The 26,142-nt window shown below is 38.3% G+C and overlaps 1 protein-coding gene across 1 annotated transcript in view; it reads left to right on the forward strand.

Annotated features, from left to right (window-relative positions):
* LOC140233373 (Fanconi anemia group A protein-like) overlaps positions 1-25,933 on the forward strand; it is a 50,343-nt gene extending 24,410 nt beyond the window's left edge. Inside the window, exons 24-37 of the mRNA XM_072313478.1 lie at positions 6,653-6,786; positions 7,321-7,432; positions 8,068-8,153; positions 11,612-11,716; positions 12,451-12,742; positions 14,634-14,830; positions 15,801-15,906; positions 17,996-18,058; positions 18,697-18,783; positions 19,152-19,511; positions 20,679-20,817; positions 21,827-21,896; positions 22,660-22,828; positions 24,371-25,933. Of these exons, the coding sequence (XP_072169579.1) occupies positions 6,653-6,786; positions 7,321-7,432; positions 8,068-8,153; positions 11,612-11,716; positions 12,451-12,742; positions 14,634-14,830; positions 15,801-15,906; positions 17,996-18,058; positions 18,697-18,783; positions 19,152-19,511; positions 20,679-20,817; positions 21,827-21,896; positions 22,660-22,828; positions 24,371-24,538 (2,088 nt within the window). The 3' untranslated portion in view covers positions 24,539-25,933. The remainder of the gene's footprint in view (positions 1-6,652; positions 6,787-7,320; positions 7,433-8,067; positions 8,154-11,611; positions 11,717-12,450; positions 12,743-14,633; positions 14,831-15,800; positions 15,907-17,995; positions 18,059-18,696; positions 18,784-19,151; positions 19,512-20,678; positions 20,818-21,826; positions 21,897-22,659; positions 22,829-24,370) is intronic.
* Positions 25,934-26,142: the final 209 nt, after the last annotated feature.

A 26,142-nucleotide genomic window follows, 5' to 3' on the forward strand; every position in this document is an offset into this window, starting at 1 on the left:
GACCTTTGACTTCTTTGACCTTTGACCTTGATTTTTGACCTGTATTGTACATTTTGCTACAAAATGCTACTCCTTCGCTATTACTAATCCGATTTCGATTCCGTTTGCTTTATGTGATGGCACTAGGTGAGGGCTTCAAAACTTCTACACAGAATTTTGACCTTTGACTTCTTTAACCTTTGACCTTGATTTTTGACCCATATTGTACATTGGCTACAAAATGCTACTCCTTCGCCATTTCTAACCCGATTTCGATTCCGTTTGCTGTATGTGATGGCACTAGGTGAGGGCTTCAAAACTTCTACACAGAATTTTGACCTTTGACTTCTTTGACCTTTGACCTTGATTTTTGACCTGTATTTTACATTTTGCTACAAAATGCTACTCCTTTGCCATTTCTAACCCGATTTTGATTCCGTTTGCTTTATGTGATGGCACTACGTGAGGACTTCAAAACTTCTACACAGAATTTTGACCTTTGACTTCTTTGACCTTTGACCTTGATTTTTGACCGACATTTTGAATTGAATTGAATTGAATTGAATTGAATTGAATAACTGAAACTGCACCGGTCTTACACTCGAGACACAGTAAACAGTTCCAGCATATTTATTTTCATATTTCACATGAGATATACATTTCATCAAAATACACTAAAAAGAATACAAACCAAGCAAGATACAAAATATGTTATAAATCGGGGCATGGACAGAAAGTGTGTCAGCGTATATAATGTACATAAGACAATTCTCTATAACTTGTGAAATATGATGGAACCGCAAAAGCAAAGCTTGTAAACGCAGGTTCCAAGAAAATATACCAGTGTAAATTTGATATGCATTCAATGGAGATAGGACACAAAGTAACAATGACGAAACTATATAAAAACTAGATTATCAAGGTACAAAGGAAAAAGAAAATAAAAGAGATGAAAAAGAAAAGGAAAAAAACCAAGAACCTAAGGAATAACAACAGGGTAAAAAGTTAATTTAGCATATAGATACACAAGTATATACTCACACATATCTAGAATCAAATTCATAACGAGTTCAATATGTTACTACAATGGTACGGATGCAGTGATTATATAATGGGAGCATAAACCAGAAGCAAACAATCATAAACTGCAGGTTGATTCATCATACATTGAATAAGGATACTGCAGATAACATATCAAAGAAAAATTCTAATCAGACTGATTATATTCATTTATTAACTTTGATTTCAATTTTTGTTTGAATATAAACATACTAGAGCAATTGATTAAATCGGTGGGAAGATCATTCCAGAATTTAGGTCCGGTAAAAACAATTGTTTTTTGAGCAAGGAGTGTACGAGTACGTGGAAGGTGAAATGAATCTCTTTGTCTTGTCGGGTAAGCATGGACGGCATAGTTTTTCTGAAACATGTGGGTAAATACGTCAGGCAAGCCGTTGGCTGATAACTGAAACATAAATGTGCCTAAGTTATATAAAAACAAGTCAGCAACCTTAAGGAGTCTGTTTTCAAAGAAAAAATGATTCGTGTGACAATAAAAATCGGCTAGATTAACTGAACGAATAGCCCGTTTTTGTAGTTTGAAAATTTTATCAATGTGTAATTTGGCACAGTTGCCCCAGGCAAGTATACCGTAACTGAGATAGGGTAAAACAAGCGTTGAATATAAATTTTTTAAAATATACTTGGGAAAAAAATGTTTTAGCTTATTTAAGATCCCAGTATTTCTCGAAAGCATCTTAGACAAATAATCTATATGATGTTTCCATGTTAATTCATGGTCAATATAAAGACCTAAAAATTTGGACGATTCAACTTGAGTCAAACAATCATTATTCATTTTTATGTCGCCAGGCAAATGCGTAACGGAGTTACTAAATAACATATAAACAGTTTTGTTTACATTAAGAGATAACTTATTAGCTTGAATCCACATTTGAACCGACATTAATTCTCTGTTCACTACTTCTAAAAGAGTTGTTGGATCTCGATGTGAAAAGAAAATATTAGAATCATCGGCAAAAAGGAGAAAAGATAAAACATTTGATGAATTTCTAAAGTCATTTATATAAAGAATAAACAAAAGTGGGCCTAAAAGGGATCCTTGAGGGACCCCGCAAGATAATGTTTTTAGACTGGAACTAAATCCGTTGATATTTACAAACTGTTTCCTGTTAGTTAAATAGCTCCTGAACCAGTCCAAGGCCTTTCCACGTATCCCATAATGTGAGAGTTTATATAACAAAATACCATGATCGATAGTGTCAAAGGCCTTGGACAGGTCCAGGAATATACCAACAGTATGAGATGAGTCGTCTATAGCGTGGGCTACTTTATCTATAAAAGCAAGCACAGCGTGAGTAGTAGAGTGTTTTTTCCTAAATCCAAATTGAGACTCACAAAAGATATTACATTCATTTAAGAATTTAATTACACGAGAATATATCAAATATTCAAGAATCTTAGAAATCGCCGTCAAAAGAGAAATAGGACGATAATTACTTACATCTTGTTTATTACCTTTTTTATAAACCGGAACAACTTTGGCAAGTTTCATTTGACTAGGCACTACGCCAGTAGCAAGGGACAAATTCAATATATACGTTAAAGGAGACAATATTGCGGATATAATATTTTTCAGTACAAAATTCGTAATACCATCATGTCCAGCACCCTTTTTTGCTTTTAACTTAAGAACTACATCCCTCACCTCGTATTCTTGGATGGGAGTAAAAAACGTAGATTGAGGATTTGGATCAGATAAGAAATAATGAAATTCTTTATCTGTTACTGGGATATTACTAGCAAGATTGGGGCCTAAATCAACAAAAAAATAATTAAACGCATTAGCAACATGTATCGGATTTTGGATCAAAATACCATGCTGGGATATTTCCTTGACTTGTTCTGGTTTATCTTTAACTCTGAGAACTTTATTAATCACCTTCCACGTGCTCTTGGTATCGTTTTTGTAAAGGTCAAACTGCCTTGTGAAATAACTCCTCTTAGCAAGTCTCAAAGTAGTTGTAAGAATATTACGATAACGAGCATATTTACCTTTCGTTTTATCATTTGGATTCCTCTTATATTTACAAAATAAATTGTTCTTATGATTGATAGACTTAAGGAGGGATTTGGTGATCCAAGGCATTCTTGGTGCTTTTTTATTGGTAAAACGGGTGGATTGTCGTAAAGGAATAATTTCGTCATAAAGCAGTGAAAATTTATCCAAAAAAATATTAAATGCAGTTTCTACATCATTATCAATACCAAAGACTTCATCCCAGTTAGCAATCAACAATCTCTCCCTGAGTCTATCGATGTTTCCTTCAGAAAAATCTCGAAAAGTAAATCCTTGAGACTTAAGACAACAACTTTTCGCGAGAGGAACCTTTGCGTATATCGGGAAATGATCAGATATGTCGGATACTATGACACCAGATAATACTGATGAAATATTGTTACAAAAAATATTGTCTATCAACGTGGATGATGTGTCAGTCACACGGGTAGGTTTTCTTATTAACGGTATAAGGTATTTGGATAACATCAGATCTAAAAATTCTTGGCAGTGAACATTTTCACTGTAGTGAAGCAAATTCAAATTAAAATCTCCCATAATGAAAATATTTTTTTGGTATAGGGAAGGCGTTAGCAACAAATCAGAAAAAGCATCAAGAAAGTCCCGGAAATTGGAAGACGGTGGCTTATATACTTCACCAACTACAATATTCTTTTGTTTTGATAATTCGATTTCAATAAAAATACATTCCAAACTATCACACATTATATTCAAATCTTTCAATATTTTAACTTTCAAATTGTTTGTAACAAAAAATCCTACACCACCCCCTTTCCTATCAAGCCTATTATTCGAATGAAATGTATACCCAGGAATAGAAAAAAACGAGGACGGCAAATTGTTTATCCAAGTTTCTGAGATACCAATAACAGAACAATCAGATTTCACTTGGTTTAAAAATATTTGCAGCTGATCAATCTTTTTATTAAGACTTCTGATATTGTAATGCAAAAGAAGAAGTTCACTTGTGGAAGTCTTTTGCATTTGTTCAATCATTTCATTCACAGAGTGATAATTAGTAGTGATGTTGTAAACTAACCGATCATTGGGATCAAAATCAAATTGCAACTCAGGTGTGGCCGTATAAATTGACCGTAAAAAGCCAGGGTTGTCAGTACAATCTGAAATCTCGGTCCTAAATGAGGAGTTTATATTAACGTCATTAGCCATTGTGAGTTAGATTACAACTAGTGGGGGAGGGAAAGTTGACAGCAAAGAAACTACCACTTTCTTGCGGGACGGAGAAACAAACGAGGCATGGTTCCCAAACGTGTGACATACGAAAATAACACCTGTTGGGAGGTTCCAATGTACATCGCGTAACATATTGACACTGCAAATACGAGAAAAGCATGACATTAGTACTAAACAAAGAGACACTTTGACATACTTTGCCAGAATCGGAAACACCGTGTGAATAACAATTGGGAGATTTCGTTGCCAAGTAGCATATAAACATTTCACAAGGAAGCAGAAAATACCTGACATTGCCATTATAGGAAGAGACATTTAAGACAAGCTGGTGTAAAACGTAAACAGCGAGAAATGCCAGTTGGTAGATTGCGATACCAAGCAACAAACTGACGCCAAAAATGCAAATTGCCGTTACGAAAACGGGTGAGTCATGCATTAATTCACACAAATGCATATGTAAGAGGAATCTTATCAATAAAGAATATAAGAAATGCTTCTGGAGCGTGGTACACAAGAATGTTCTTCTAGTAAACCAGGTGAGAGACAAGAGATTTCTTAATTCTATCAGAAGTAAAAAAGTGCTATTTGAGTACTCGTATACAGCTAGTGTTTTGTGTGAACGGAAACTGCTGATAAATTTTCCACAAGAAAAACATACAGTACAAACGAAACTCCATGGGAAAGATCCCGGAAACAGAAAGACAAGACAAAAACAAAAGAAAAAATGTACATATATGTCAGATACGAAACATGGACCTAAGTCAAGGTCACAAGTAATGGAGTGGAAAAAGGAACTAGACAAGAATCTCGTCATAGAGAAGACACGGTTGTCTGCTCTCAGCCACCAGTTTGGGCTGAACTATAAATCAATGAACAAAATGCGGACTGCAGTGATGTGTTCAGCACTATGGGCCTACATAATCCTACACAAAACTCGCAGTACGATTAGTTATGCCCATAAAACGACATCAATGAAGTTTCTTCCTGTTTTTTTTTTTTTTAACAAATAACTAAAACAGCATCTTTTAGCTTGTACACTGACGGAAAGCAATGTCAATTAAGCACGATAATGGTAGTGGAGTCAGAGAAACTGTATAGACACGCTGAGCAAGCATACGCACTAGAGCAATGCAAAAAAAACCACAAAAACCCACACACACAACGTTAGTCACTGCTAACGTTTATCTCGTAGAAAAAAACTGTCTTGGTGGTCAATGCAGACGACTATCACCGTTGAGAAGTACATGTATATTACCACTTAATATAGCCAAGCATTGATTGTAGCATAAGAAGATATCTGTATTGATATCTATTATACGTGACAAGACGAAATTTTATGACTAATTTCTTTCTTGTAACCAAAATGCATGTAACAAAGTTGACTCGTTCTAATCATTGTAGTTATTCCTTTGTTAGTATTTTTCCTTGCATTTCAAAATTTCGTTTGCAATACGAAAAAAAGACTTAACGTTACTCATTGCTGACGTTTATCTCAACAAAGCATTAAATCTGTGGAGAAAAAACTGTCTATGAGGTCAATGCGAACGACTATAACCATTAACAGGATCACCGCGTAACATAGACAAGCATTGATTGTATGCATAGGAAATTATCTGTATTGAAATCTATTATACATGATAAGACGAGTGTGACAAAATGCTTCGTTGCAGTAATAAGGATGCATGAAACAAAGTTGACTCGTTCTAATCACTGTAGTCATTCCATTTGCTAGTATTTTTTTCTTTCCATTTCAAGATTACCTTCGTTCCCACGACAGCAATCTTGGTTGACACACCTTTCTCTTTCCTCAGTCTGTAGGCAGTTTTGGCTAGCTGTCCTCTAGTGATTTTCATGGCCGGTGGCAAATCAGTGCGGACCGTGATTCTTTTCCGTTGGTGGGGAGGTGGGGAGGGAGTCGCGACAGAATCTTGAGAAGCGAGGTCGGGCTTGCGTTGACGATCCTCAAAAGCCGTTAGGATCCTGTTTCTGTCCCGCATGTGAACAAACTTCGCGATAATGGGGTTGGGTTGGGGTGGGCGATCCTGCTCAGCCTGGCCATCGGAAACCTGGCGTCGCGGCAATCGGTGAGCGTCCACCATGGCGATGTTATTGGCGTCATCGACTTCGAGGCCGAGATAGGCGAAGGTGTCCGATAGAACTTGGTAGATATTTTCATCACGTTTCTCCTCTACGCCGTAGAACAAAAGGTTAGAGCGCCGGTTGTACAATTCCATAGTCATAAGCTTTTCCTTCAGATCCGCAATTTCGGCCGCCATTTTGCTTTCAATTTCGGGCAGTTGTTTGCGCTCCATTTCAATAATTTTGTCGGAATTCATGGTCACTGAAGCTTCTATTTCCGACATTTTCCCTCTGAGTAAGGTAACCTCACTGGTGAGGGTGACGAGCTTAGAGCTTAGGTTAGCAGATGATTCCGTAATGCTGCGCTGTATATCGGCAAGCGTGGGCTGGTGGGCAACCGGAGAAGAAGGGGTGGCCTGGCTCTCCGCTGTTTCGTCAGCCAGTGGTTTTGGTTGGGTGTTGGGTGCGGTCTTCGAGCGAGTAGCAGGGGGAGCCATGACAAGTTAGTGGTAGAAACGTCGAAAATTCACCAAATTACAGAATAGAAGAAAAGTCTGACGAAGTTGAAAGGATGTGGGTAGTCCTGAAAAGCGCTGGTTTCGAAAATAGCGCGAATGAAGGTATTCGTGTTGAAATAAGAGTGGTAGCCGAAGGAGCAGTGACAACTACTCGTCCGTCTCCATGTGCAGAACAGACAAATTATTTTATTGTACATTGGCTACAAAATGCTACTCCTTCGCCATTTCTAACCCCATTTCGATTCTGTTTGCTTTATGTGATGGCACTAGGTGAGGGCTTCAAAACTTCTGCGCAGAATTTTGACCTTTGACTTCTTTGACCTTTGACCTTGATTTTTGACCTATATTGTACATTTTGCTACAAAATGCTACTTCCGGCGGGGACATATATTACGCACCGCGTAATTTCTACTTTTCCTTGTTTTGTTTTGTTGGTTTTTTTTGCTCCAGGTTTACATCAGTCATCCTGCATCTCTTTTTGATCACAAGAAAGTGCAATAACCCTGAGCAGATGGCCACTAGCTCTCTAGAGGGCGACATACCTCAGGCTCTTCTAGACAAGGTACGTATCCCATGTTGCTTCTGATTACTGTAAAACGAGGAATGTTCGTGTGCAATTTAGTTTTGGGAGAGCCAAGATTCGCGAAATTAAAATGCATGTGAAAGTTCTTGTCTACACTATACGTATTGAATGTTAGAGGCAACTCACGAAAATTTCATGCCGCAAATAAGGCCGTCAGCTCCCATTCGCAAAAATTTCATGCCGCGAAAATATTGTGTTTTATAGTATCTGATGATTGATCCTTTTGTGAGGTTTTACCCTTGATGGACAGTGTTTGTTGCTAGTCTGTGATCTGCATTATACCCCAATTCCACAGAGATTTTCTCTTATCGGTCACTCATCGGAAGCAAAGTTTGTTGCTGAGATGTCGTTGAGATGTTTTCATTGCAACTGATTGTCAAATTGCCCTACATCGACGTAAATAAGCACTGAATTGATCAGTGTTTTATTTATGTCGATGTAGGACATTTGTCAATTAGTTGCAGTCCTTTTCCTGTATATCTGAAGTTACTCTTTTCATCACAGTCAAAATTGAAATGGGAGTTGATTGCCACTTTGATTCACTTTTATTTTGAGTTTGATGTCGCTGCAGTCTAATCACAGAAAATGTGTCTACTATTCTTTATTTTGTGTAGTTCTGTTTCATCATGCCTCGAGTCCATTCTGTGTTGAGGGAGAGCAGTGATTATGCAGTCGACCTCTGTCTTCAAGAAGGTACATTGTATGTGTGCTTTTGTGAGAAAAAGATGTTCATATTGCTGTTAAATTGTCACATGATATACTAGGTATTGAGTGGTTTTCATCCATCACAAGCATATAAATTGATTATTTTGGAAACTAGATACAAAACCTACCTTAGTCAAAAATGATCAAACCAATATAAATAAAGAAGAATTTGCATGCACTGTTTATGTCTTATCTGATATCAAGTATACTATTCTGTAAAAGTGAAAACTTTCACAAGTTTGAAGGTCTCTTGCATTTGATTTTGTGGATGAGAATAATCCTGTGCATATTTCAGTATTTCCCCAAAATATTCACATGTTTTGATCCAAGCCATAGTTATGAAGACCATTAAATTTGTGAAAATTTCCATACCATGAAATATTCCACATTAGCAGTATGATAATCTCGTATGATCCAATATATTGATATATCAAACTGTACATCTGGGGCATGTCTCATGAAGAATGATAGTAAGATTGATCTTACACTCAATTCCCTGCGCTCAATGAATCAAGCGCAAGACCAATCGTAACTCTTAGGAAACAGGCCCCTTGTCTTATGTATCTTCTCAGTAGAAAATGTATCAAGTATTTCTTGCTGCTTGTTCAACTACCCCCCCCCCTTCACTCATGCTGTTGCTGTTACACTCTTTTCCTATTTTTCACCCTTTTATTGTTCCTTATGTTGCTTGATGTTGCCTCCCTATTCACCTTCATCCTTCACAGGTTGCTCCTTATGATCCTTGGGATTATCGCTGGCCCACCTCTGCCTTTTGTCTACTCACCACCCTTGCTTTAATCCCCCTCCATACATGTTTGGCTCCTGGCCTGCCTTTGACTTCTAACCCACCCCCTTTTCTTCTCTTTGTTCTGTATCCCTTCCTAACCCTGCCCAGACTGTTCTTCTTGCCTGTAATCCTTACACGTGATTGCATCCATACTTGTTTGTCATTTTGCTTCTGACAAAGTTTCTTCTAGGATCAAAAGCTCAGGCCTTCTTGACTCCAAGTATGCATTTTGTCACAACTTGTACTGATACATGACAGACTTACAGATTACAGACCCTTCAATCATTTTGAAACTTTCGTCCAAAAATACAAAGTTGACTTATGTTCTTTCACTGTTTTGTTCCTATCTGTGTGTTTCTCATACTCAGAGGAAGATGTCTTGATTTCTTGTGGGAAGAGAATTCTGTCTACCCGATCACTTCTCAGTCAACTTTGTAGAACTCCGGTTAGTATGTCCAAAGGCTTTAAGAAGGATGGTAATACTTGCGCTCATATTGATTTCAACATGGAACTCATCATTCATATTCTTTTATTTCATCTGGCCATGAATTCTCACCACCATGCCGGCAATTGAATGTTTGAAACTTTAAGTGATTTATTATTGTTGTTAGTACTTCAGTTCAGTTCAGTTCAGTTCAGTTTTTATGCCTCCGCCATGAAGTGGTGCCGGAGGCATTATGTTTTCGGGTTGTCCGTCCGTCCGTCCGTCCGTCCGTCCGTAATGAATTTTGTGGACAAGGTAACTATCAAAACCTGTTGAGGTATCCTAATGAAACTTAGCATGTATGTGTATTAGGGGGTGAAGTTGTGCCTATCAACTTTTGGGTGCACATGCTCAAGGTCAAAGGTCAAAAGGTCAAGGTCAAATACATAAAATTTCACTATTTTCTATTGAATGCCTGAAGATATTTTCTTGAAACTTAGTGTATACATGTATTACCCAATTAAGATTCTCTGGTGAAAGTTTGCGTCATGAGGTCAAAGGTCAAAGGTCAAAAGGTCAGGGTCAAATACGTGAAATTTCACTATTTTCGCCATATCTATTGAATGCCTGAAGATATTTTCTTGAAACTTAGTGTATACATGTATTACCCAATTAAGATTCTCTGGTGAAAGTTTGGGTCATGAGGTCAAAGGTCAAAAGGTCAAGTAAAAATATCAAAACTTCTTTTTTTTCTCTGTGCCTTGGAAAATTGTTCAAGGTATCTTCATGGAACATAGTATATACATGTACTGACTGGAAGTGATTATCTAGAGAATGTAGGGTTCATGGGGTCAAAGGTCAGGGGTCAAAGGTCAAGTGCAACACTTCAAAATTTTACTATTTCCCTCATATTTATGCAATGCCAGCAGGGTTATTATTTTTTTACACTTGGTGTATGCATGTGTAACCTAATAGAAATTCTCTGGAAAGTTTTTTTTTTCTTCTTTTTTTGCCTCAAAGGTCAAAAGGTCAAGTGAGAGTGCTGAACTAACTTTTTCCTCCATATCTCGAAGTGGTTCAAGTTATCTTGAAACTTAGTACATATTATGCATGTTCTACCTGAAAAGTGATTATCTTATGAATTTTAGGGTCAAGGGCCAGATGAAAATGGTAACAATTTACTATTCAATTCAGAAATTGCACTTTTTCTCCACACCTGTACCTTGAAAATAACTCAATGCCTAAATGTATGAATGGGTCAAAGTCAAGTTAAAGTCCTTAAATCCCCAGATACATGCTCTCCTATTCATCCAATTAAACCTAGGTCAAGGAAGGTGAACATTCAACACATTTGTGACAAACTTGTCATTTCAATATTTTGCCAATTTTGTGAAAATGTAATCACACATTGTCCACATGTACTATCTAGACCTATTGGGAAAATCATGCATTATGGCGGAGGCATACCAGTCGCCAAAGCGTCATTTCTAGTTATTTCTGCATTTCAAAATCAATACAAATCAACAAATCAACAAAATACTTACGTAGTCATTTACAGAGCTAATATTCGTAACGTTTGGATCATACATACATTTTTTTTTTTCAAGAACGAATATTATATATAAAAGGAAGCAATAGGAAATGATGAAAATGAAATGCAGGGGACCATCATCATAAGCTAAGCTTGACGAGGAAGATGGTCCCAGGTAAAGAGATACATAAAGAAAATCTTGCCACTCACTGAGTGGGGGGTAATTGTACGAAGGGCACAATAAAGAGATACATAAAGAAAATCTTGCCACTCACTGAGTGGGAAGTAATTGTGCGAAGGGTGTGCAGTGCAGTGCGGTGTGCATTGTGCTGGGGTGAATCTTGGTTTGTACGTTGAGTGTTATTTTGTGTATCAGTGTGATGAGTACTGTACTGTAGTGATTATAGAGTGATTGGCTGTTTTTTTCTCAGCCTGAAGAAAAATGTGTATATAAAAAAAGGTTTATGTTTGTTGATTGCAGATAGAGTAATTTGTTCCTTCTGATAAGATTTATCAGTTCATCATACAAGCTACAAGGAGTTCTTACAGCTACAGGAATGTATAGCTATATTATACATACAATGCATATAGTTTCTGCACTTTAGAAATGTGTGTATTATTTATTATTTTTATAATCACAAGACTTTATCACAAGAACTTTGCGATGAACGCTGCTTTACAAGTGTTCAGCACAGTTCTGTGTTCATGTAGTCTTGCATTTCTTACTGCTTACACCTTCCAGCTCTCATTGACAAAGTGGATAGCCTGTGAACTGTGTGTGCTCCCTCATGAAGATTACCTAAATGACTCTGAAAGGTGAGTGTCCCATTTTATGTTTCTTCCTCATGAGATGTAATATTCTGTCAAATTCATTTTCCTGTCATGATTATGATGATGAATTGAATATTATGGTAAGTATAACTATTAGCATAGACAGAGTAAGTTTTCTTTTGTTTTGATGCTTCCTCCTGCTTTTATTTTTTTTTACTGTGTAATTTTTGTATTATTAGAGATATTGATCACCATTTTTATAACTGAAATGAGGAGAAATGCATGCTATCTTAAAGAAAAAAGTGTTGGTGCACCATCCACACAAGGCAAACTCAAGACAGTAGGGATCTAAAACTTTGCTCTGACTACTGTAAAACGAGGAATGTTTGCGTGCATTTTAATTTCGCGAATTTTGCGAGCGCGAAGATTCGCGAAATTAAAATGCACGTGAAAGTTCTTTTCTACACTAGCTATATGCATTGAATGCCAGTGGCAGTTCGCGAAAATTTCATGCCGCAAAAAAGGCCGTCGGCTCCAATTCGCGAAAAAATCATGCCGCGAATATATCATGTTTTACAGTAATTATGAAATGTTTAAAAGTATCAGTCTACTTATTTATGAATGACAGAAAAAGAAGAAAAAATCAACATACAGTGTTTTGTACATGTTGCTTTTGTGAAACCTGGTCTGTGGAAACAAAATGGAAACAAAATTTTGAAAAAATGAATTTCATTGTTTGTTGATGTGCTTTGTGAAAACTTGTTTCATTTTAACTCCAGGCACGACTTTCATCAGTGGGCTCTCCTCTGTCACTTCCTACCCCACCCCAAGACCCAGGGGGGTTGTCAAGGGTCCCACAGACAGGTGTGTGAGGACCTGGTGCATGGCTTGCTGGACCACCAGACCAGGGCCATGGGCGTGGCAACACACAATGAGGTTAATCCCCAGGATGGCACCTCAGCAGGGTCGAGTGAGGCTGACCTCTTGGAGCCACACCCTGCCCCATGCCCTCCCTGGTATCCCCATGGCAACCAACACACCTGCTGGAGAGAACTGCTTCAGATGCTGCAGGTACAGACTGGCTTTATACAACATCTAAAAAGATTCTAGCTATCTGATTGGTTGATTGCTCATCATGTGACATGCAGTTCAATGGACTATTGCACACTGTTGCTGATGAGCCATGCAACTTTGTGTGAGCGAAAATGGATAATGCACAGCTGACATCCCCAATTTACATCGACTCCTGTGTTGAACTCGTGAGAATTACTCATAGTTTTTGGACCATTGCATGCCTCTGACGTCACAATGGATATTCCTTTGTCATGCGCACTAAATCAGTTACAAGGGCACGTTCAGTCACTCATTTTTACTGATCACAACTTCAACTGATCGCTTTTGTGTACAACTGACTGTACTGTGCCGCTCGTTTGCCTTTTGATGAAAAAAAAAAAAATGTGACCCGCTACAACAAAATGATCCTAAAGTCGGGTGAGGTCGATTATTTGAAAATTGCATGACAAAATTCCCTAATCTTTCTGCTTTAAATTGATATATAACACATCTTATGAAAATAATCGGGTGCGGAGATATCGATGTTTAAAAGAGAGCATGTCGAGACGTATGGGAAATCACTGTTTCGAGAAAAGCGCCCTAAAACTTTTCTTTGCAACGCAATCGCGATCAAGGGGCACGTAGCCAGTTTTCACCTCCGGAAGGTAAACCCTAGCAACCCCCGAAATGCTCATTCAAGCACAGCGTCGGCGGTCTCCTCACCGACCAATCAGTGACCAGGATGCCAGGAGAAGCGGCTGGGCATAGCGCACCCCGCCCGCACGCACCAGTCGACTTCGCTGTATGCGAGCTTCACGCTTCGGTTAGCGGCAAGCAGCAAACTGACCGATGAGATCACTCCGGTCGTTGTTAGGGGCGGAGCCTGTATGTGGCGCTCAATCCAAATTTTCGAACCGGTTTCTGCATGGTTGAAACGCCAAAAACATGGCCCAGAAACACGCTATTTTTTGGTCTTTCCTTTCATCATTTTGCTTCAAAATTTCGACAGATGATAGAAGACATGTCAGACTCCAATAATATGTCAAAATCAGAAAATCGTACATTTTGACCAATTATGATGCTCTGACTTCAAACTCGATTTTCAAGGCTTCGACCGTGCGCGACTTTAGGACCTTTTTGTTGTAGCGGGTCACAAATGGTTGCCATTTCTGTACTGAATTCAAGAACCGGTATGGGAACGACATTATGTTGACGTATAGGGTGTTGAATAAAGCAAATAGTGTATGATCTTTACTCATGCAGTGAAACAAGATTTTGTACTCAATAAAAGATGAGGTGCACTATGCAACTCATCTTCACCTCGTTGAATAGAGCGCCTCTATCTTTCTCCTCATGCCAAATCTTGTTCCATTGCACTTGTGACCATTCACTATTTGTATTTTAACTGACCGGTGCATGCAGTGTGTAAATTCTTGAAAGATGCTCTTAACTCAGTCATTGTGACAATCCATTTGAGTGACAGTTAACACACATTTCTTCTCAGCTTGTCCTGAATTGTGAGATTTATTCAGATTTCGCATAGTACTTATAATATTCAAGGAGCATATCGTCGCTGGGGCGATAAGACCTCGAATCTACAAAATGTCAAATGTTCAGGAGAGCCAAAAAACATGACGGCCAAAGCACTGTGGCGAATGGGATAGCCTTTCCTTTGACATGCCGTGATGGCTTCATTTTTGGAGTAAGACAGTTGGGATTTGGACAGGACATCACTTGACCCATTATTTGACCATTAATCCAAAAAAGTCATTTTCACCAAAATTGCAGATACAAGGTCTTATCACCCCAGCGACGATATGCGTCTCATGTTTTCAAGTGACTGGTAGATAGAATACTTATCATCTGCACTGTAAGTAATTCATTCACCTTTGCAAACTTTTTCCGGCAGGAGCTCATTCCAATGATTGGCCTGGATGATGCCCCCACCCATGTGTCAGGTGGTGAGGAGGACAAGTCACATGACATATGGCTGCTTGGAGTTCTCAATAAGAGACTGGACAGTGTTACCTCCAAAGGGACCAGTGACTCTGCATCCAGTGGTGTGTGCTTCCCTCTAGAGGCCATTGAAGTTCAGTCATTTACAAGGTGAGGCCATGATTGACATGATTAAAGTGACACATTAAAGTGATGAGTAAAGTGATGCTAGGTTAATGTTCATGCTTGTTATGCCAAACAATGTCTTCTGTTCAAAATTTGGTTATTCCCAATTATAGCCAGTGATGATTCTGATCCCTTATAATGGCAGGTACAGCATATTTATTCAAATTAATGATTCTACGATATGTCCCAAAAAAATTAAAACAGGACCCTGCTCAATGATATCTTTAAAAATAGTGAATCAATCCAAATACAAATTCAGGGTATGAAACTATAACTCATTGCCCACATCTTGCAGAAAACCCCATTCGATTTGCTTCAGTGGTCAAAGAGAAATGAGGAATTTTGTAGAGGATGTCGAGAATCTCTTCCCTCCAAGTTCTGTCTATTGTATTCACACACAAAAGCATCAGAGTGCTAAACTTGGAAGAATCAGACTCATGACAGGCTTTACAACATTCCATATTTCTCTGTGACCGCCTAACCAAATTGAATAGGGTTTTCTGCAAAATAGAGCTAAGATGTTATATTTCAAGACCCTGAAGTAGCATTTAGACAGTTTAATCATATTGGGTGTTATCAATGCAAAAAATTGATTGTATTTTTTTTGGGGACATACTGTATAGTCAAATTGTTTTTATTGCAACAGATTGACAAAAATGCTTGGTAGTCTAGTGGATATGATGCCTGTCAAGCAATCAGGATGTCGTGGCTTCCCACCCAAGTATCTATGCCTGTGAATCTATGCCCAATCTTTGATTGGCTGTTATACTCAAAACACTAAATCATCTGTGTGTATTTATGTCAATGAAGGGTAATTTGTCAGTCAGTTTCAACACTTTGTTCTTGTTTTCAGTTTTTCATTTGTACTTTACTTCATTTCATTTTATTTCTACGTCTGATAAAGACATATATTGTGTATGTGTTCTTTTTTTCCATGATGGCTGGTTTTGAAAAGGTTGATGTGTTGTCTGCCACCCTATCTGATCTTCTCATCTCATCCTGGCAAAGTACCAAGTGAAAGCAGTCTGCAGAAGCTGTCTACTTTCATCAACCAACTCTTGGTAAGATCCAGAATCCACAAATTGATAGAGTCCATCCTGCCATTTGTCATCACATACAGGTCTCTGTTGTACTTACTGAAAAACACGATATATTCGCGGCATGAAAATTTCGTGAATTGGAGCTGACGGCCTTTCCTGCAGCATGAAATTTTTGCGACTTGCCACTGGCATACAATGCATATTGTGTAGGTAAGAACTTTCACATGCATTTTAACTTTGCGAATGTTGGCGCTCGCGAAATTAAACTGCACGCAAACAGTCTTCGTTTTACGGTACCAGCTCACCTGAGCTGAACGGCTTAAGTGAGCTATCTTGACTATTTGCCATTCTGCATCCAGTTTGCAGATTAGAATAAATAGATAAATGGATACATAGATAGATAGATAGATTGACAGATAGATAGATAGGTAGATATAGGAGAGATAGAAAGGTATATAGAGAGGTAGGATAGATAGATAAATAGATAGAAATAGACAGATAGATAGATAGACAGACAGATAGATAGGAAGATTTATGGGAAAGATAGATAATATAGATAGGAAAGATAGATACATATGTAAATGAATAGATAGATAAATAGAAAATAGATGAGTAGATAGATAGATAGAGAGACAGATAAATAGGAATGATACATGGATAGACAGATGGATAGATAGATAGATAGATATAGGAGAGATAGATAGGTATATAGAGAGGTAGGATAGATAGATAAATAGATAGACAGATAGATGGGACGATTTATGGGAAAGATAGATAATATAGATAGATAGGAAAGATAGATACATAATGAATAGATAGATAAATAGACAAATAGATGAGTAGATAGATAGTGAGACAGATAAATATATACTCCGGACTTGTATTCGTTGGGTTAAAGGGATGGTACAGTATTGGTAGAGATGAGAAAGGGGCTTTTAAGTTTTTGCGAGATATCAAGAAAATTCTTATGAAATAGTACAGAGCATACTATTTTAAGAGGAATTCAAAATTTATTTGATGAAAATCGGGTTTGGAATGACTGAAACATCCCAAAACAAATTCAAACAAAGCGATCGTAATAAAGTGTGGGTCTCAAACTTATTAGAATCGCTCTGTTTTGGATATCTCAGCCATTTCAAAACCAATTTTCATCAAATAAACATATTCCTCATGGAATTACATGCTCTTTCATATTTCATAAGAGGTGTCTCATTATCTCACCAAAAAATGATAGAAACCTGAAATTAGGTCTCAACCAAAACTATACGATCCTTTTAATATAATTGTTGTCACAACGTAAATGTAATTTGCATTTTGAGATTTGAAATGGCCTAATTTCATATATTTGTGTAGCAGATATCCCTTTATTTGTTTGTGTTTCTCCATCGTGAAGGTTGGTGCAGATGATGCTGGCTTCATACTGCTATGTTTTCAAGAAATTCCTGGATAGTCATCCCTGCTTTTGCACTCCATTGTAGAATTCATGCGCAGTACAAATAGTTTTCATCAACTATACAATTACTTGTAGATTTTGGCCATTCAGTATGATATGTAGTTTTTACTTTGGGTGCATTCGAGCGCTCTAAAGCAAACCTAAGCGAACTGAACCAAAGTGTACCGTACCGAACTGTGCCAGTTTTGGAGCGTTCGAGCGCTCTGTGGAGAAAGCGTACCTCATGAGTTATTTTTAGAAAAGGTCGAGCTTGTTTGTAGCAAGTAATGTCATCCACCTGGCGCTTGAACTACTTACACCTGTCCCGAACAAAGAGAATGATGCATTTGCCTTGTGACGTATGCGCATGATACGTGCATGCTTTACAACGAACTTTTGGTACGCTTTGGTACGCTTTTGGAGCACATCGGGAAGTGGTCCACTTTTGGCTCGGTACAGTACGGTACGGTACACTTTAGGAGCGTTCGAGCGCTCCTCTGGCACGGGTATGGTACCGTACAGTTCGCTTTAGGAGAGCGCTCGAACGCACCCCTAGTCAATGAAGATTGACTTCAATCATATGTTGAATTTGTTTGATTTGTTCAAATTTATGTTTATTTCAGGGATTGGGTATAACCTGCTGTTTACATCATGTCTTTATATTTTTTTATTCACCAGAGAAGACACTGTGTGGAGGCATGGGGCAGCTTACCATACCTGATAACTGCACATCTTGTCAAGGTATATATTTAATTACCGTAATGAAACAGCATTGCAGTAAGTTCAGTTAATACTATAAATACTATCATATTAATTGTCATACTCATACTCGTTCCCCTCCCCCTATCCCTATCCCTACCCCTTCTGATGCCAATGATGCCAATGATGGGGCGCTGTGGCGTAGCGGATAAGACTCCCAACTCCCAATCGGAGGACCCAAGTCCGAATCCCGCCCAGTACTTACGCCCTTGGACAAGATGCTTTTACCCACCATGTCCCTCTCGACCCAGGTGTATAAATGGGTACCTGGCAATGCTAGGGTAATAATAATGGCAGGGCCCTCTGGTAGAGCAGTGACAACACTGAAGAGACTACCCTGGGTAATATATTATTATTATATGATAATGATTTAACTGTACTTGCTGCACTGTGTGACACATGAAGTTGCTTTCAGATACTCTAAAACTTTATTTGTTGTCCTTTTCTCAAAATAATACAAATATACATAACAATCATGTGGTCAAGTATGTGTGACTCAAGGCAAATTGCGATCTCCAACAACTTTACCTGTGAGTGGATGATGTAAATGTTTGTGGACATTCTGACGGAATGAGGAACTAAGCTGTATGTTAAGTATATCTTATGTATATTATTCTCAGGGTGTGATGCTGGTGTCCAGACAGACCAGTGATGCGCTCCTCAGGTCTTTTCTGGTATCTTGTCCTATTCTGGTCTCCTCCATACTGGTGAGTACAATAGAGTGATGGAATGTGCTTCTTACTTATACAGTCATATTACAGGGTGGTCATACTGGTAGGGAAAATTGCAACATTAGGAATATCACAACTTTTCTGTGCTTGGTTTTTTTGCCAGAAACAAGTGAAGCATTGTCAGAAAAAAATGTCAGACCAGAGTGTGATTCTTTAACTTTCATATGAACTTTGCTGTGATACTTTGCAGTGATCTCCTGCTCACCACAGAAAAATTATGATATTTGTCCTTTGACCTTCACTCAATTTTTTGATTCCATGTGATGTACGTTTCTTGTGATTGTGACTGCTAACCACCTACTTGCATTATAAGAGATGTATTTTGTTGTCATTGCATCTCGCAGGTTCATTGGAGTCGATTGTGGCCGTTCATCATGCATGGCTACGGGCAAAAACCAGCTCCAGAGGTTTTCCAGCAATTCAGGGATCTCTTTAACAGTGCTCAGGGTATTGTCAAGAAAGGCAGAAGTATTCATAAAAGAACATCAGCATCATCATCCACTCTTTCTACCTCATCTAGTTTGTTGAAATCCATGGCTCTGGGAGTCAGAACTGATGTTGGTGTTTCCACGGCAACCCCTCCATGGCTACGTGCTGTCGCAATCCACAAGGCAGTCATGCAGCAGTGCAGACCAGAAGACAGAAGTGCCACCCTGGATGCGGTCCTGCATCTGGTATCCAAGGATCGCCAAGAGCAGCAATCGGTATGAGTAGTCCTCCAAGAAGACAAATCTTTTGAGCGTTGTTTATCCCCTCATTTGCAGTTGATTGCTGCTACAACAACCACCTTCCCCTCAATCTTTGATGATTCGTTGCATCTGCAGTATTTCCCTTTCATCATTTTGTCCTTTGAGCTTTGAGCATGTATTGGTACCAACTTGTCAATTTGTATGATACCATCAGACTTGTCATATGACTATTAGTGTCAAAATGCTTTTAGGACTCCAGAAAGTAAATGTTGTCGCTCATTTACTGGAAGTTATAGAATTGAAGAGGAGTTTGTAAGAAATACCAAGGAATCATATCATCCTGTACTTGTGCAAAAACCAAAGCACGAATATGAGCAATGGACAATCTTTTGAATGTCATTGACATTTTTACCAGCTGTTCAGAGGTCAGAACACAACCAAGCTGATCATTTCTTCATCTATATGTCTTTGTGGAGCAAGTCTCATATTTCATTTTTCATTCTGCCCTTTATCAGAAATAATATTCTGCATGTATTGAGTGTTCTTAAGACCTTTCCTTTTTCTGACATAAAAAGTCTATTCATGTCCAGTCTCTCATTTATACCCTTTAACTCAGGTATTACCACCGGTAAGTGCACTTCATGCAATGTCTGTGTTATGTAAAAATACTGGTTTTTCAGAGGGTTAGGCGAAGAAGCCATATTTGACAACCTATCCAAATTTTGCCCAGTATCACCGCACAGAAATTTGCACTTAAGCTCCAAAATCACATGACCTGATGCAGCACTACATGACATAATCCTTCCAAATTCATGAAATTCTTCGGTCGAGATGTTTTTCATTGCAACTGGTTGCCAAATTGCCCTACATCGACGTGAATAAGCTCTGAATTGATCAGTGTTTTAGTAGTAGCCATGATAAAAAAATCATTGCTACTACTAAAACACTGATCAATTCAGTGCATATTTATTTCGATGTAGGGCAATTTGTCAATCAGTTGCAATGACACAACCCTTGTATTGCATACATAATTCTTGTATTGAAAAACATAATCCTTGTATTTAGGAAATGCTTAATCATGACTGGATACACATCACTGTAGCACAACGATCATCCCCATTGAAACGTATAAGGTAAAACATAACACCATTATATTTTTCTTTCATATTTAAACTTACCTAGATCAGTGTAGGACTGATTGAATGTCTGATAGCAGACAAGGCTTGGGGTATGGTGGAGGGACAGACCAAAAGATGGGATCATCCAACCACGACTCATCTCATCACCAAGAACATCCCTTTCCTTCTCCAGGCTTTATCAGGTCAGTGACCTCTCTCATCCTAGAAGAGTTTATCAATTTTTCTTTATTGCCTTGACGTAAAGGAGTCACGAACCAAGGAATATGACAAAGTTTCTTGTAGGAACCGTAAAGTACCAATAGGTGTTCATTCTGCACAAAATGAGATTTTAGGTCTGAAATCACAAAAGAACAACATGTGATATGTTATGCAAGTACTTTAGACACAAGAGGACAAGTAATTATGGGGGAGGATAGATAGATAGATAGATAGATAGATAGATAGATAGATAGATAGATAGATAGATAGATAGATAGATAGGTAGATAAAGATAGATAGATAGATAGATAGATAGATAGAAGATAAATAGATAGATAGATAGATAGATAGATAGATAGATAGATAGATAGATAGGTAGATAGATAGATAGATAGATAGATAGATAGATAGATAGATAGATAGATAGATAGATAGATAGGTAGATAGATAGATAGGTAGGTAGATAAAGATAGATAGATAGATAGATAGATAAAGATATATAGATAGATAGATAGATAGATAGATAGATAGATAAAGATAGATAGATAGATACATTACTGTAAAATGAGGAATGTTCACATGCATTTTAATTTCGTGAATTTCATGAGAACTAAGAGTCATGAAATTAAAACACACATGAAACTTCTTATCTACACTATATGCATTGAATGCCAGTGGCAATTTGTGAAAATTTCATGCTGCGAATGCATCTTGTTTTACAGTAGATAGATTTATAGAAGAATAAATGGCTAGATTGAAAGGAAGAGGTACAGACAGATGGAGAAAGGGTGTAGAGAGAAAGACAGGGAGAAAGACGTAATCAGACAAACATAATCGTTTTTGTGGATCGAGATTTCCAGGCTGCTTATTTTTGCGTAGTTATGGTGATTTAATATTTTAGAGAAGTATTGTTAAAGCATTAATTTGATTTCCATTTTGAAATGTGCTTTGACCTAAATTCACACACATTGTTTTTGTATTGTTTATTTCTAGATCTGAGAGGTCTTCCTAAAGGGGTGGTTTCTGAATCTGCTTCATCGTTATACCCTGTTGTCATCCTAAGGTTGGTTCTCAACATGTTGAAATTACCAATACCAAATCTTCACACACACACACACACACACACACACACACACACTCACACACACAAACAAACAAACACGTCCACACACAGGCATTTGAATTCACAACAGTTACACTGTATGTGTACTTTATCTATCAGTTTATGATGCAAAACACTCCCATTATAATGAACACAGTAATAGAGAAATTCTTTTTAAGACAAAGTAAAACTTCAGGTTCCCAAATCATCGTCTACATATCTTTAGATTCTTTATTTATTTGGCTGTAATGAAATTTTGATCCAAAAAAGAGGAAAATGCTGGTCACAAGGACTTTGTTATAACAGGAGTGGCCTCTATTCTTTCGGTCTTCAGTCAGTAATTATGTACAAAGTGAATATGCAGGTTTCAAGGAAAAGATCAAAATTCTCTATTATACTTTCTACATGCCAAACAGTGCTACTGTTCATAAAGATTCAATGTTGGTGGCAAGAAACAAACTGTTTAATTGGCAACTAATTCATTTGTTCCCAACGGTTTGCATTAAGCTGAGTATATCACTAGCACAATGCTGTTTCTTGAGAAAACTTTGAAATGTAAATTGGCAAATAGCCTTATATGCCATGAGCACACAGTGTTCAGTTATGAATTGAATCAAAGCAACACATTCTTCTTTTTCACTTTGATGTACAACATTTACTGGTTGCCCACACATTTGACTGTACTATGAGCTGTAAATCCATACTTGTTGATTTGTTTTCTAAGGTCATTCCTTGAGGTGAAAGGTCAAATGCAGTCTCTGCTATCCCAGCATCCTCAGCTGATGGCCACCCTACTGCAGTCCCACAATGCAATGCGAGAGCTCTACTGTCGGGTGGGGGTGGAGCAGCCCCAGCCAACCCCAGGGATCAGAAAACATGTCAGACTCGACGAGGTGGGACTGGAGGAATATTTCCTGGAAGGAACTGATTGATAAATCAATTAATTACTTGATTTACATGTATTCATGAATGAATGAATGAGTGAATCAATTAATTAGTTGATGTCAATGGAATGTTGAATGAACAATTTTACAGTCTGTAACTCTATCCTTTGCCATTAAGATGACTGATTGTTTGGCACATTAATCTGAAAATTTGATTGATGAGAGAAATCATGAATTGCTCAGAGTTTTAGACATTTTTCTTCCTTGAACACATGAACACTTGAACACATTTGGTCTCCTAGCTTAGATGCACATTGTCATTCTTGTGCATATGTCCACAGTAGAATGTTATTATTTTCACTATTTGAATGCCTCAAGAAAAGATTGTATTTTTAAATGCTGCCTCTCTGTATCCTCTTCAGTATATCTTGAATTAAAACATTGTGCCTATTGTCATCCTGTTGTCACATCCCTGCTACAATGGAAACCAAATTTTATGCTTGCTAATAAATTCGTATTCTACTACTTGAGAACACTGGCTGAGGAGCTATCTAAGTCCTTCAAAGATCAGGGCGGTTATGTCCATTAAAAAAAAAAAAAGCCTTATACATCCATGGTTTTCCTCAGGGCATCATTCAAGTGTCTTATCCACCAAAGAGGAAACACATCACCTTCTAATGTCTGTCTTGTCATTGATGGACTTATTGTCCCCGCCGAACGAGTTCGAGCAGGGGACTATGAAACGGGCTCCGTACGTGTGTGTGTCCGTCCGTCCGTCTGTCCGTGCGTCCGTCCGTGTGTGCGTCCGTGTGTGATCAAAATGTTCAATTTGCTACTTCTCTGTCATTTATGAGCCAATTTTGATTCTGTTTGCTTTATATGATAGCACTACATGGGAGCTTTAAAACTTCTACACAGAATTTCAGTTGTGACCTTTGACCTTGACCTTTGACCTATATTGTACATTTTGCTACAAAATGCTACTCCTTCGCCATTTCTAACCCGATTTTGATTCCGTTTGCTTTATGTGATGGCACTAGTTGAGGGCTTCAAAACTTCTACACAGAATTTTGACCTTTGACTTCTTTGACCTTTGACCTTGATTTTTGACCGATATTGTGCATTTTGCTACAAAATGCTACTCCTTCGCCATTTCTAACGCGATTTCGATTCCGTTTGCTTTATGTGATAGCACTAGGTAAGGGCTTCAAAACTTCTACACAGAATTTTGACCTTTGTCTTCTTTGACCTTTGACCTTGATTTTTGACCTACATTGTACATTGGGTACAAAATGCTACTCCTTCGCCATTTCTAACCCAATTTCGATTCCATTTGCTTTATGTGATGGCACTAGGTGAGGGCTTCAAAACTTCTACACAGAATTTTGACCTTTGACTTCTTTGACCTTTGACCTTGATTTTTTACCTATATTGCACATTTTGTTACAAAATGCTACTTCCGGCGGGGACATATATTACGCACCACGTAATTTCTACTTTTCCTTGTTGTGACCTGACTGTATTCTTTGATCTCCTTTTGTTGATGGATAGGGTGAGGTTCTGACCACCGAACTGATGTTGTCCTGTACCCGCCTCCTCCACCACTGCATCTCATTCTGCCCCTCCTCCGCCCTGAGGAGCATCAGGAGGGAGACATTGGCAGGGAGTCTGGAAGAGCTGCGTGCAGCGGTGTGGAAACGTCTCAGGGAGAGCAGATGACCATCGCCAGAGGCTGCCGACTTGGAAATGTTATGGTGTCTTCCAGCAGCGTCGCCTGCATAGTTATGTTATCTTCTCCATCTTGTTGTCATGCCAACAAGATGTGATGCTATCCTGTGTGCTCAAACTCAAGGTCTTTCCGGTAGATTATTCATAAGAAGAAATATGTATTCCTTTTTGTTCTGGATCATATTTCTAAACATTGCAGTACACTTCGCCAGTTTAACTGTTACAGAAGAGCAAGCTTTTATGCAAGAGTTCGGTTGTTGTCAGTCATATACAGGATGATAGAATGTCAGAGTAGACTTGAAGATTAGTGCAAGTATTTCACTGGGCATTATTGATACTTTGTGTGGATGCAATCTAGTATGTCATATAATATGGTTCTTTCACATTATTGAAAAAAATCATATGTGATTTTGGTAAGGCCAACTGTTGTCTGTGAGGAGTGTGAATGATGAAATGTCTGCAAAGTTGAAAATGTTAACTATTGTAACTATTGTTCTTTTACTTCTGATAATAAATTTTGACTTTGCACCCATGAAAATTAAGTTGCTGGTGAGTATTTATGCTGGAGCTGATGTTGACAGGAGAAGTATGGGGTGACGAGAGTCCAGCTGTAACGTTAGACTAGCCTTTATAGATCTACGAGCGACAGAGCTAGTGCTAGTGGATCTACTGAATCCAGGACCAGGACTACATGATGTATTGTAGAAACACTGGTCTAAGTGCAACCAGATTTAAACACAAGCCAGGCGTTTTAGGCATTGATTTTCACCTTGTGTAGCAAGTCACCATCATTGAAGTCACCATCACTGCAAGTGTTGATGCCAAGAGTGTGTTGAAAATGTCATTGAAGTCCGTAGCGTAGTGTGATCTAAGAGCGCTTAGCGTATAATTCCCCATTTCCACGGTGCACTTCCACATAGAATGTACGGAGAAAGCGGCACAAATCTTGGGTTGACTTGCTTTCAATATGCGTCAGACTGATTCCTTTTTCAGAACAGTAGTAGGAGTCCAAAATTCGTAGGGCGTATTGATGACATCCTTTGTTTTCTTTGTGTCCTTATCATCTACGATGTTGTTTAGATCAGTCTCTGTAAGAGTAGCGAACCTGTTGTTTTCAGCTTCTGTGTTTAAATCTACCACTGAAAGTCTATAGTCCCACACAGTTCCTGGCATGGCTCAACAAGATCTATCAAAACTTTGAGAATAACAATGATATTGAGCAAAGCATATCGCGGGATTTAGGTAAACGATGATTAAACTAAGGGAGCAAAAACCGACAGACATATTGATAGACGGTTATCTTGAAATCTTTGAAGGCTTCCGTGGTGGTAGAACGTTGGGTGGTAGAAGGCTTCACGGTGCACCACATATTCTTTCTGGGGTAAGTGTGTGGCCCTGAAAAGGGCCTACCCAATCCCGACGTTTCGGCAAGCATGTTCTCGCCGTTCTCAAGGGAATGAGCAATATTTAGTGAGTATGTGAGAGGAAAATCCGGCTTAAATAAACTTAGATAAACTCACATACTCCAGAAAGAATACGTGGTGCACCGTGAAGCCTTCTAGAGGGTTATCGTTTGCAATTGTTATATTCTGCAT

This window comes from Diadema setosum, chromosome 9 (assembly GCF_964275005.1).
Source record: "Diadema setosum chromosome 9, eeDiaSeto1, whole genome shotgun sequence".
In the NCBI taxonomy this organism is placed as follows: domain Eukaryota; kingdom Metazoa; phylum Echinodermata; class Echinoidea; order Diadematoida; family Diadematidae; genus Diadema; species Diadema setosum.